The sequence below is a fragment of the Nesoenas mayeri genome, assembly GCF_963082525.1.
Source record: "Nesoenas mayeri genome assembly, chromosome: 21".
Classification (NCBI taxonomy): domain Eukaryota; kingdom Metazoa; phylum Chordata; class Aves; order Columbiformes; family Columbidae; genus Nesoenas; species Nesoenas mayeri.
Genome location: NC_137571.1, coordinates 3,165,437 through 3,178,855, shown reverse-complemented (window position 1 = coordinate 3,178,855; position 13,419 = coordinate 3,165,437). Strand labels below are relative to the sequence as shown.

The 13,419-nt window shown below is 46.7% G+C and overlaps 1 protein-coding gene across 1 annotated transcript in view; it reads left to right on the top strand.

Annotated features, from left to right (window-relative positions):
• The window catches only part of MAN1C1 (mannosidase alpha class 1C member 1), a 61,976-nt gene that overhangs the window by 15,051 nt on the left and 33,506 nt on the right, over nt 1-13,419 (top strand). Inside the window, exon 2 of the mRNA XM_080357705.1 lies at nt 6,065-6,161. Coding sequence (XP_080213831.1) covers nt 6,065-6,161 — 97 coding nt within the window. The remainder of the gene's footprint in view (nt 1-6,064; nt 6,162-13,419) is intronic.

The window sequence follows — 13,419 nt, the reverse complement described above, 5'->3', positions numbered from 1 at the left end:
AAAACAGGCAGGTTAGCTGGCGTGGCTCTAAATTGCCAAAGTTCCTGTTGGGATCTATTGGATTTCTTGTTATCTTTAATTATAAAATGAATTACTTCAGAATGGATTACCAATGTTGGTGTCTGTTTCGGTAGGTTGCTTGGTAACGTCTTCGTGTGCTCAAGCGCTGGCTGCTCTGCGACTTTCAGCTTTTAAACCCAAGTAGCAGCGTGTGGATAGTAGTGTCTGCCTAAATGGAACCTTCCAGTCAACTGGAGTTAACACACAGCTCTTTTGTTATGATTTTGCTAGGATGTAAAAACATTTCGAAGGACAAAGTGCTGAAGAAGTAGCCTGAGAAGTTCCTCGGCTTCGTATGAAAGATTCTTCACGTGTATTCTAATTTTTCTATAGCATGGTGTTTGTATGGATATTTATAGCTCCGTGCAATAATGATCAAAAGATAATAAACATAGTACTGTTTCTTTACTTTTCCCGTAGTGTTTGCAAGCCTGATTAGGAAAGAAATACCATCCGTTATTCCAAATAGAAACAACTTATCCAGATGTGTTTGGGCAGATTTTGTTCTGTCTGCAGGACAGTCAGGTCCTTTTTTCCTCTGCATCTTGTCATCTGGCAAATGATATATTTTTTACACAGCTGGTGGAAAATAGATGACGTTATATTGCAGGTTAATAATCCAAACTAGAACAGGGTGATTTTGGGGGAGCGGGAAGGTCAGAGATGGGAAAGAACAGGTCGTGTTGTGAAACTGAGGTGACAACCGATCTTCCAACGCGGAGAGAGGAACAGAAACCTGTCTGGTGGTTTGAGGTGGGAAAAACCAAGTCAGAAATACAATAGGGAAAGAAATATTTACAGTTACACCCCACCCCCTTTTTTGTGTCTTTTTGTTTTGGATTTGGTTTGAAAACTCAAACTGGGAATTTCTTCCATAGCTTAATAGTTAAATGTTTGAAGGGGAGTTGAAGAAGGAAGGCCAAAGAGCCACAATAATGGCTTTGGGTAATGTTCCTTGGAAGTTCTTGAAAAGGCCTGATTGGTTGGTATATTTAGATTTCATCTTTTAAGCATTTACTAATTATCCCAGCCTAGATGGATAAAACTAATCAAATAGCTGTTTGGGAACACTCTGCGTTTGGAAATCTTCCCTGGTAACGGAAGGAGGGGAAGTGATAGAAGTGATAGCGCGGGGGATCTTCCAGTCTGGAGCGGTGATTTTTATTGCGTTACGTGGCATATTTGATCTTGGAAAATGGACAAATTGTTGTTGGTTTAAGACAAGTCAAGAACCAACAGAAGTGAGAGAATTATCAGTGAAAACATGCACTATTTGTAGTATTTCCCGCTGCTGTATTTGATGTGACACAGTGTTTGGCCCAGTATTTTGTAGGAGGGTATTTAGAAAGCTGACTTCCAAATTGTCGAGGGTTTATGATTGCGGAGTGACAATAAAACCCTGGCAGATGTATTGTTAACCTCTTCTGCCCACCCTTCCCCGTTTAGCCCCTTCCTCTCCCCCTTCCCACTCAGCACAGGCGATCGGGAGGGAAAGAAGGACAGAGAGGAGAGAGCTGGAAACATTAAAAATGTTTTACTAATGCTACTGATAAAAATAGAGAAAATAATACAAAATATACAAAACCAATCTTGAAAGTCTCAGCAACTGCAGAGCCGGCAGCCAAAGTCCTGGACTGGACTCTGCAGCCAACCGGAGCTGGATTCAGTCTGTCACTGGCCTCAGTTCACAGGGGCAACTCGCAAGGTCCTCTCCTAATGTCACCATAGGGAAAAGGGACAAGATCCTTGTGATCTCCCACTTTTATATGAAGTATCGCATGAATGGGATGTTATACAGAGTTGGTCAGTTTTTGGTCACCTGTTTCTCGTTGTCCCTCTCACGAGATGTCCATCCATGCTTATCAATAACCTCACATTCCATTGCTGTGTTCACCAAAACATGTATCTGGTTCTCCAGGAAAATGCAGCTGATACGAAGCTTGAGCTGACAGGCAAATTCACTAAAAGAAAAACTTGTTATTAACAAAACCAGGACACAAATAAAAATACTTCCACGCATTAAGTAAAGCAATGCACTGAGAGCAGTTTTAAACCAGCCCTGTTCTGCATCGGTGTTGTGACCCTGCAGGACGTGGCTTTCAGAATTCCGAGTTGATTTGGATTGATCATCCTCTGGCTGGGTCGCTGAAGCTCTCCAAGTAAAAAGTGACTTACAGACTATAGAAAAGACAGAGCGACAAACTCCGTTATAAATTTGGAAGTCTCTGCCATAAATCAGCGGGAAGCCGGGGTGATTAGAACTTCAGGGCCAAATAGATAATTGTCTATTAGATGGCAGATGGCACACTGGTAGGAACAAAATGTAAAATTATGGATCTATTTCCATAATTTTTGTGGTTCTGGTGCCATTTTTCAAATCTGAAATGGCATCAAGTTAATGCTGACGTATTGCGATCTGTCATGACTAGAATGGCATAAAATATTCACTTCTAACCTTGGCGTCTCGTCAGAAATGGAACTTAAGCACCTCGCTATGCAGATTTCCACTTTGCAGCTCTCAGCTCCCTCCTCTTTGTTTCAACCGGGCGTTTGGAACCTTCTGAAAGCTCCATCTCAGTCCTCCGTACCGTGTATAAATGTGGAGTCCCCGCTTTTAGAAACTTGATGAATCTCTTTAGTGGTTTGGAAGCTGAACGGCTAAATTTGGATTGGAGAGGCAGCTGCACAAAGCCAGAATTGGTACAGATGCTTTTGGCTTTTAAACTTTTCCAGTCGCTGCTTTTGGCGCCAGCGTTAGAGGAAGGAAAGCTTTGTCTTGGGAAATGAAAAGGTACCGTATGATGCATGAGCCAACAGTGTGCCCGGGTGGCCAAGAAGGCCAATGATGTCCTGTCCTGTATCCAAACTGGCGTGATCAGCAGGACAAGGGCAGTGATCCTTCCCCTGTGCTCTGCATTGGGGAGGCCACACCTGGAGTGTTGTGTTCAGTTCTGGGCCCCTCAGCTCAGGAAAGAGATTGAAGTGCTGGAGGGTCCAGAGAAGAGCAACAAGACTGGGGAAGGGACTGGAACACAAGCCCTATGGGGAGAGACTGAGGGAGCTGGGCTTGTTCAGTCTGGAGAAGAGGAGGCTCAGAGCTGAGCTCAGCACTCTCTAGAACCACCTGAAGGGCAGTTCCAGCCAGGTGGGGATTGGGCTCTTCTCCCAGGCATCAGCAATAGGACAAGGGGGCACGGGCTTCAACTCTGCCAGGGGAAATTGAGGCTGGAGATGAGAAAGCAATTCTGTGCAGAGAGAGTGGTCAGGCATTGGAATGGCTGCCCAGGGAGGTGCTGGACTCACCGGCCCTGGAGGGTTTTAAACTGAGCTTGGACATGGCACTTAGTGCCATGATCTAGTAAACGGACTGGAGCTGGACCAAGGGTTGGACTGGATGATCTCTGAGGGCTTTTCCAACCCAGTCCATTCTGTGATCTTGCCTCCCAAATATAAAGGGTTTAAAAGCAGTGAGCAAAATGTTGTTCCCGTAAAGGAAAGCTGACAACCCTTCGGTCTGATGAGCAGGCACATCCAATCTCATCCACCCTCCGTCTGCCTGATTATCAGCTCAGCACAGAACACAGAAGGAGATTTTAAGACGCTGTGGCCGGCACAGCCTGATAAATCACTTTGTAGTGGAACTTTTCGCCCCACCGTGACAAATACAGCTTAAATAGGCAAATGAAGACTAACTGTATTTATTCTAATGGTGCTCGGGAGTCCTGTGTGACGTGGGTGGCTCTGGTGTGTCTGTCAGAACACAGGAGGAGAGGAACAAATTGCTCTTGTAAGACAGAAAGAGCTGTTAATGGGAAACCTGGGGTGTTTTTCTTGCCCATGATGGAGGTGGCAGCAAACTCTGCATCCCCAGGAGCAGGAAAGCAGAGACACTTGTGTTTCTCACACACTTAGAAGAAGAAACTTGGAACCTTCTTGGCATGAAGGAGTTAAAAAAGTTGAGGGAAGGAGACAACTTGAAATGTCATACTCAGCTTAAAATTAGGCTGATTCAGGATTACAGCGTTAGGGCTTTTATGCAACAAAACAGTCGTTTCCACATCCTCCTGGTGTCAGAGGGCGGGTTCGCCACCCTGGGCTCTGCTTACAGGAGAAATAGAGATTTTCTGGCAGTTTCCTTCCCTCGCTCGCGGTGGGAACACTGACCTTATGGAAACACTGTTCTGCAATGAACTTTGGGCTCAAGCTCTGAGACACAAAAGCATTTGCTCGGTACCATCGGCGAAAGTCCAGAGTTCCTCAAAAATTTGCCATTATGCTACTGAAGAATGAGAAATTCTCATTTAGAATAATGTGTGCACTGAAAAATAAATCTAGCAAAACTAAAGTGAACGCCCTGAGTGATAAAACTGAGGCACGATTTCTTTCCCCCGGCTCGGTTGTTATTCCGTGTCCTCGGAGCAATGCGCTCCGGTGACTAATTCATCCCACACCGAGCTTTGAAAACCCAAGTTGACTTTATTTGCTTGTCCAACATTCCTTCTTCTGGTGGTGTCGCGGTCCGAATGTTATCAATCAGTTCAGCAAATGTTTATCCTTGGCCGTATGACCAGCTCGGTGAAACTTTACTTTGGAAGCTCAGTGTTTAAAAAGGGGATGGGGGGGGGAATGTGGTGATGTGGTTTTTTGTGTATGTGCGCTAATTAAGGAGGTTTGCGATGGTGGGTTCGTGAAACGCAGCTGGAGGGAAGGACAAAAGTAAGAGCTGAAATGACAGTGGGAATTTCAGACCAAAGTAACCTGCATATTCCAGTCCCGAAATAGAGCAGTAAACGCTGCTGCGGACAATAGGCAGGGCACTCTGTGAAGGAATGATTTGTTTTAAACTGTCATTTTCTCTCAAATGCCTCGTTTGAGTCAAGCATTTTAGCAGACTCTTCTCTTTGTTGAGCGGCGGCGGAGAATATTGTCGTCTCTCTGAAGCCACCTTCTTCCCCTTTGTTATCTGACTCTTTTCCAGGGATTGAATCAAAGAACGTCCAGGTCAGTGCGACGCCGGGGCTGAAGCTGCTCAGAGCCAGGCTGTGCGGATTATGAAAAGAGCTTTATTTAAGGCTCTCCTTAGCAGCTGACAAGTCCCAGTGTCTCCTGCCTTCAGAGAGCAGACTTGTAGGTTTAATTTTTCCTAGAAGCGGGAGCTAAAGGTCAGGAGAAGCTGTGCTGGGGTGTGTGTGTGTGTTGGAAACACAAACCCGCTGCCTCGCGATCCTCAGGGTGTGCTGAGCCCAGGCAGGACAGTTCAGATGTCCCCAAAGGAATTGTTTGAGTTGGAAGGGCTCGCTTAGAAATCACCCAGCCCATCTGCAGGGCTCGCTTAAGAAAGCACATAGGAGTTTTGATAGGAAGATAGCAAAATGTCACGGATCTCCCCTTTCTGAAGGCATTCTGTTGGTAAATAGAGAGACAGTTTCTGTGCGGTCCTCAAACGACGACCGGCTTCTTCCTTCCAAGCGTGTCGTGCACCTGGTTGGTGCTGCTTTGCCAGCGTTCTGTATGAAACTGCTGCAAGGTGGGCAGATGGTGGGTGAGTTTGCAGTGTAATCAAGTTTCCTTGTTGCTATTGTAGAGAAATGTGAACACTCAGAAGGTAACACTCCTATACTTAGGGATGTATCAGCTTCGGCTGTGCGTTTTTATCCCATTTGAAATAACCAATATCCCTCAAAAAAAAGGTGAAGGATTCAGAAATTGAGGCGTCTTTCTATAGTTCTCGCTTGGCTCGCACAGCCCAGGGGAAACGCGGAGTCTGTGTGTTGGATAGTGTGACACTTCTGAAATGTCCCAGTCCCGACTTTTGCACCAGGATCGATGGGTTTGTGATTTTAGCAAAGTGCTGAATGCAGCCCCATTCATCAGATTTTGTAATTAACGAGCCATTGCTTGCTGGGTTCAACAGTGAATGGGAAACTCCCATTCATTTCCAGAGCTGAACTTCAGAAAACTTTCCGTTCTTTTAAGCGCTTTCATTCAATTCTTCTTTTTACAGATGATGAAATTCGCTTGGGACAACTACAAGCAATATGCGCTTGGGAAAAACGAACTGCGACCGCTGACTAAGAACGGCCACATCGGTAACATGTTTGGTGAGTTCTCAATCAATTTTAGTGCAGTTTCACTGCCGCTTTTAAAGGTCACATGTCCATGACAGTTCCTCCCTCTGCAATGCAGTGAGGTGTCTCTAACAGATTTAATCTCTGTACTCTTGCCATTTTTATGAAGGGAGACTTTCAGCACAGCTCCCAGGAGTTACCTGCCCATATCCCATTGCTGGGAATCTCATTCTCGCAGGAATCTCTCAGTGTCCGTCCTGTACCACCTCTGGCTACAGATCTGGCACCAAATATGGCTGAGAACTGTGCTAAAACCAACCAGTGTCTTTATTAAAACATGAAGTCAGTCCAAACCTGACAAGGCTGCTATTTGTCTAAGCTTGTAGACGTCAGGAGCTGGCCAAACTGAGCATATTCTCTCTTGTTTCTCCACTGTTGAACAAGATGTGAATTCCATGAAATATTGAGTGAGTGAATCAATATTAAAGGCTCTTTATACTATGTGCTTACTGGCTTGTATAATTTTACTCTTTAGCAGATTATCTTTTTTTTATGTGAGCCTCTTAGATAATTTCATTGCTATTCCCCTGCTCGTTCCGGTGGGATACTCAGTGACTCTTTGGGATATAAATTGTCATTTTAACTCGTTCACATTGCAAGTATCTCCCTGCTCTGCTCGCTCTGCTCTAGCCTGGCCGTGCCTGCGCAGCTTGTGCCGTGGGGAGAAGGTGCAGAAGAAAGCTGAACAAAATCTACTTTAGCACTCAGGTTTCTTGCTTGAAAATTTAACTTCAGCGCTAAGTGAAGCATTTTGCAACTTGTCCATTCCAGCAAGGTTGTCAGAATTCCTCGAGGAGCGCGCCTGTAAACAGACAAAAATATTGAAAGCTTTTAAATGCATTTATCATGCTGAAACAATCGGCAGTGCCTCTGTTTGTTTATAGCGCGCCTGTGAGGACTCTTAGGGAAAACGCTTTGGAGCACAAGTATTTGCAGACAATAGCAGAAAAGGGGCTACATGGTCCATTTCCACCTCTTAATAGGCTCTTCCTCCTTTTAACTGTGGCTGGGAAAGAACAGAAGCATTCGGATATCAGTTCCTGCCACCCTCGGTCTCTCTTGTCTTCAGAGGCTTTCGGAAATCAGGACAGGGCACCGTTTGTCTTCTTCATTGTTGCCCATTCCCCTTCCTGTCACATCCTGCACCTTTTTATTCCAAACTAGACATAGTGGAGGCAAATCGGGTACTCTGCGGGCTGCAGGTGTCAATATTAAGCTGAGATTCCTCTGCAGCCACTTCCATGCGGGAGAGACGGAGCCTCTTTGGGGCTGTTTTCAAGGATGTTTGTGCGCGTGAGAAGCAATCGAGTTCTTGGAGGGTGATCCATTTCCCTGTTGTGGATGTGATGCTCACCTGTAGCCGCACCTTCAGTTTATCAGCCTCACCCTGGGAGAAGCTGCTTCTTATCAAATATTCTCCCTAATCAAAGCAGAAATACAAAATAAACAGTCACCTTCTGCTCCTGAATGACATCGTGCTGCTTCTAACGGCCACGAGCTGACATCACTCCCCAGCATCCACCCCATGGCAGGAAAATCACAGGCGGAAAACTCTTCTATCTCCATGCTAGTTAATCTGGACATAACCTATTTGTACAGAAGTCATCTAATTGCTGTCATTTATAATCATTGCAACTTGAAGGCCCTTTCTTTAAACCCACCAGCCGCGCTTCTTTCCTAAGTGTTGTTTATTCATCTGTGATGCTCGCGACAGGATGTGCTGTGCTAAACAGCCCATCCCGTGCCTTCCAGCGGGCTGAACGTGGTTTAGACTCGTGGCCATTTCGGATGCGTGATGATTTCCCTAGGAATTGTGCCGTGGCAATGGGCAGAACCATTGGGCAATGGACACACCACGGGGGCAGAACGACGGGCTCTGTTGGAATAAAACCTGCACCACAAGGTTCCCACGTGGATTTCTGCACAGCTGCAGGGCTTTGAGAATCATCCGCAAGATTTCTCTCCGCACTTAAGGAAGACCTGTTAGAATCAGGCGCGAAACATGCTTATTTAGGAGAACTATTGGGGAAAAATGGCACAACCATGCTTGTGGAAGCTGGAGATCCGCAGGAATTTATTCCATTCCCAGTGCTGATCTTGTTATTTTAACCCTTCTCACCCCGACCTCTCAGCATTTCAGTCTTTGGTGTTGCGAGCATTAAATTAATTGATGTTTGCAAAGCATGTTGAATCCTCGGAGCGGGGCTGCTGGAGAGGGCAGCCGTATAATGTAGCGCAGCACTTGAAACGCACCTGTCACTGCGATACCCAGCGTTACATAGCTGAATTACTATTCTGCCCGTTCCCTGGCTCTGTCATAGCCACTTATTTTTCTGACAAAATGTTTTTTAAATCCTGTTAGCTTTACAGAATTTCTCCAGCTAGGGGAGAATGAGCTGGCATCTATTTCTGCTCATGCGTCAGCTGAATTGTCACTTACATTTTGATTGCACAGTCTTTTAACAATGATAAGGTAAGAAGCCTGATTTTGAGATATCTCTTGAAGTGTGCGGTGCTGGCAGCAGCAGAATCCTTCTTTGACTTACAACCTGAGCCAGTTTGCTCTGAAATCAGTGACAGCAAGTAAATATGAAACCTTGCTGTGCTGTTAGACAGTCATTTTTCACCACCTAACTGCACATTAGTGTATTAATTTCAGTATAAAAATAGCAATCCTTAACTAGGTTCCCCCCTTTTTTCCTCTCTCCCCACTTGAAAATCACACCTGAAATTATGAATTGCCTTGTCACAGCCATTGCTGCTCCCAGCATATGCTGAATTTGTGCATCGTTGTGAGCCTCTGCAGCTTTATCTGATGCGAGTCCATGTGACAGGTGTCACATTTGGACACAGCCGGGTCACCAGAGCCGGGTGGTGAAGATGTGACAGCAGCTGGATTTAAAGATGCAAAGCGTTTAGAGTTTGTCTTTATGTGAGACCCTCGGTGGTGTTCTGCGGTGGATTATTTGGGGGCAGAGTACACAGGGTTGTGGGTCCTGGAAAATCGGTGCCTGCTCGGGCTGTTTGTGTCCCGGGCTCAGACTTTGGCCTGAACTGTCCCGACAGTTTGTTTTGAAGACAGGAGGTCATCGGCCTCAGTTGCATGGAAATAATGCTGTTTTGGCTCTCTGAGATCAAAAGGGATTGAAGTGGCTGGGGAAGAAAAGTGGTGACCTCGTGAATATATACAGAGAAAATACCAAGTTGATTGTGCTGAGAGTCAGGAACCTTCAGGGTTTTTCTCCCTGGCAAATGCACAGAATCCCAGAATGTCAGGGGTTGAAGGGCCCTGGAAAGCTCATCCAGTGCAATCCCCCCATGGAGCAGGAACACCCAGATGAGGTTACACAGGAAGGTGTCCAGGCGGGTTGGAATGTCTGCACAGAAGGAGACTCCACAACCCCCTGGGCAGCCTGGGCCAGGCTCTGCCACCCTCACCCCCAACAAGTTGCTTCTCATCTTTAAGTGGAACCTCCTGTGTTCCAGTTTGCACCCATTACCCCTTGTCCTGTCACTGATTGTCACCAGCAGAGCCTGGCTCCATCCTCCTGACACTGCCCCTTTCCATATTGATCCCCATGAATGAGTCCCCCCTCAGTGTCCTCTTGTCCAGCTCCAGAGCCCCAGCTCCCTCAGCCTTTCCTCACACGGGAGATGCTCCACTCCCTCCAGCATCTTGGTGGCTGCGCTGGACTCTCTGCAGCAGTTCCCTGTCCTGCTGGAACTGAGGGGCCACAACTGGACACAAGATTCCAGATGTGGTCTCCCCAGGGCAGAGCAGAGGGGCAGGAGAACGTCTCTGACCTACTGACCACCCCCTTCTAACCCACCCCAGGTCCCATTGGCCTTCAGTCCTTTGTCACCGCACAGTGATGCTGTGACCTTGTCTCCCATTGGGATGGAAATTCAAGTAACTTGTCTCCACTGGACTTAAACCATCAAGCTCCTTTCGCAGGAACTTTTATTAATAACTAGAGTTCTCTTTGGCTGCCGCCTCAGGTCCCGGACAGAATTGGACACAAAAGGCTCCACGTCCCAGAGTTTATCGCTTCAGTCTTGCCCATTGAACCAACATTTTCCAAATAGCTGCTTCCCCTCAGCGGTGGTTTCGCTGGGAAACCGTAGAGCAGGAAGAAACGTGCCCACCTCAATTAGGAACGCCAGGAGTTGATGTATGACTATTTAACGTGGGAAAAGTAATTGGATGAAAATACTAATTTAGCAACATTCTAAACTACCAGAAGAGAAATGGTAACCTCCAATTGTGCAATCACTTGGTGCAGCTTTTCTGTTCGGCCTGTGATTCTCTTTCCCCGTGATCCCAAAATTACAAAACCCTGGAGTGTCCTTTTATGTGATTAAAATAATAATAATGATTGCTCTCTGAATTTATACACTGAATTATTCATGCTGCCTGTTGCACGTGATGTTACACAGCTCCGTGGGCTCTTTAAAGAGAAAACTATATTGTGATGAGGATGTTGCTGGAACACTGTTGCTCCCTGGCATCATCTCTTTTTTAATGAATAATGTTACCCACTTGAATGTTATTTTCAGGAAGGGCATTTTGAGTTAACGTTGGGTTTTGCTGTCACTGAAATCTGGAGCAACAAACTGATTTCCTGTTGGCGGGAAGCAGTGAATCAGGATATCCTCCAGATATCAGACAGGGGTTGTGAGATTCACGGCAGAGCTGACATTTATCCCGGGATGTTTGAGGCTTTGTGTTTGGTTTTTTGGATTTCACAGAATCGCAGAATCCCAGAATGTCAGGGGTTGAAGGGCCCTGGAAAGCTCATCCAGTGCAATCCCCCCATGGAGCAGGAACACCCAGATGAGGTTACACAGGAAGGTGTCCAGGCGGGTTGGAATGTCTGCACAGAAGGAGACTCCACAACCCCCCTGGACAGCCTGGGCCAGGCTCTGCCACCCTCACCCCCAACAAGTTGCTTCTCATCTTTAAGTGGAACCTCCTGTGTTCCAGTTTGCACCCATTGCCCCTTGTCCTGTCCCTGGTTGTCACCAGCAGAGCCTGGCTCCATCCTCCTGACACTGCCCCTTTCCATACTGATCCCCATGAATGAGTCCCCCCTCAGTGTCCTCTTGTCCAGCTCCAGAGCCCCAGCTCCCTCAGCCTTTCCTCACATGGGAGATGCTCCACTCCCTGCAGCATCTTGGTGGCTGCGCTGGACTCTCTGCAGCAGTTCCCTGTCCTGCTGGAACTGAGGGGCCACAGCTGGACACAAGATTCCAGGTGTGGTCTCCCCAGGGCAGAGCAGAGGGGCAGGAGAACGTCTCTGACCTACTGACCACCCCCTTCTAACCCACCCCAGGTCCCATTGGCTTCCTGGCCACAAGGGCCCAGTGCTGGCTCATGGTCACCCTGCTGTCCCCAGGACCCCCAGGTCCCTTTCCCCTACGCTGCTCTCTAATAGCTCATTCCCCAACTTATACTGGAACCTGGGGTTGTTCCTGCCCAGATACAAGACTCTACGCTTGCCCTTGTTATATTTCATTCAATTTTTGGTTTGTTTGGTTGGTTTGGGGGATTTTTTTTCTCATTATTCTGTTTTTCCCATCACTCTTTGCAGACACCCCTCTTGTCATGAGCAGTGCAGGAGATCCGTCCCCGTTCCGCTCTCCCCTTGGGTCTCGCTGGGAACAGCGGCTCCCGTCAAATGTGCTGCCTCAAGCATTAGTTTGAACATCAGGGCTCCGCTGAACCCGAAACCACACACACAGAGATTTAAGCTTATTACAGTGGCTCAGCTGACAGGTAGTAACTTGTCAGCTTGAAATTCTAATTTAGAAAGTTTAAACAGAAAAAAAAAGCTGTTAATGCATCGTCTCGTGGCCTAGGGCTTTCTTCAGGCTATCAAAGCCTCTTTTCTGGGGCTGAGCTCGACCTGATCAGCTCCGTTACGGCAGCAATTTTTGGAAAGAAAAAATGATTTGAACGAATAGATTAATCTCCCCCCAGCTGAGATTTATCCCTTAGAAAACAAAAACCAACAACAAATTGGAAAACGCAGCGAAGAGCAGCCTTGGCCCAAGATGCAAAGCGCAGATGTTGCGAGGTCTCTGTGTTGAGCCCTTTGGATTCGAGGACATCTGGGGAGGTTGGACAGCGAGGGTTTGATTTGATCCGGGTTTGTCTTTAGCAGGAAACCGGGCAAACTTCACATTAGCTCAGTGTAAAACCCATTAATCATCACGGGCTTCCTCACGAGTTTCATGAACTTTCCACTGACCCTGAAGAGAGTTTGGAGTTTAATGAGGCCTAAAAGGAGAAGAGTGGCCTGGGATTTGTCAGAACTGCTTTGCACAGCGAAATGGAGGAGCAGGAAACAAACAAAACCCGACAGATAAACAGCCTTTAAAGCAGCAAATGAGAGCAGGAAAGGAAGGAAAATCGCGTTGAGATGTTGTGACTGGAGAGTGTTCTTTGGGGCTTCTTTTCAAGATGCTGAACATCCGCGGGTGTGGAGGAAACAAGCCACGCATGGGCAGCACCGTTACCATGCAGACAGGAGAACAATCCATGCTCCAACTATTTTATTCCCTTTTCTTTTCCACACTCTGGGGGCTGTATTTCAAAATACACTGAGCTTGTCTTTAAGCTTTATTTCTTCTTTATGTTTTTTGTTTTTAATCACCCTGTTATGAATGTTGTTTGTACCTCATTCTGGCCACTAATTACGCGGAAATAATTGTCTAATCTTCAGAGATATCGAGCGTGTGATTTAAAGGCAGCCAACTGAGAGTGGGTGTAGTTGGACTGCTCAGCGATTCTCCTCTGGATTCCGGAGGCGTTGGTGGCAAAAACCGACTTGGAGCTTTGGCACTTCCAGCATCCACTCCGAGGAGCTCAGTGTCGTAACACAGAATGGGATCATCGAAGCTCCTGAGTACACAGAACCCTCCGCTTTGCTCAGAATATCTCGTTCCGAAACGCTGGGGGCTGTTTGTTCTCTAAGCATCGTATTCAAAATCAGGTGCTCTACGGAATTGCTGCTGCAGACACAAACTCACCTGCTGATACACGCTACCAGAAACACAGAGCAGGTTGAGAATATTTAAAAGATACCCTTTTAGCCATGCCTTTTTATGGTGGAAATACCTTGAGACGTCTGTTTTTCTTATCTGTGTCCCTCTGTATTTAGCTCTGCCTTGTTTATTCAGCGGGATGGTTAGATATAAACTGCCTAGCAAAAACCCCGCTTATCTTCTA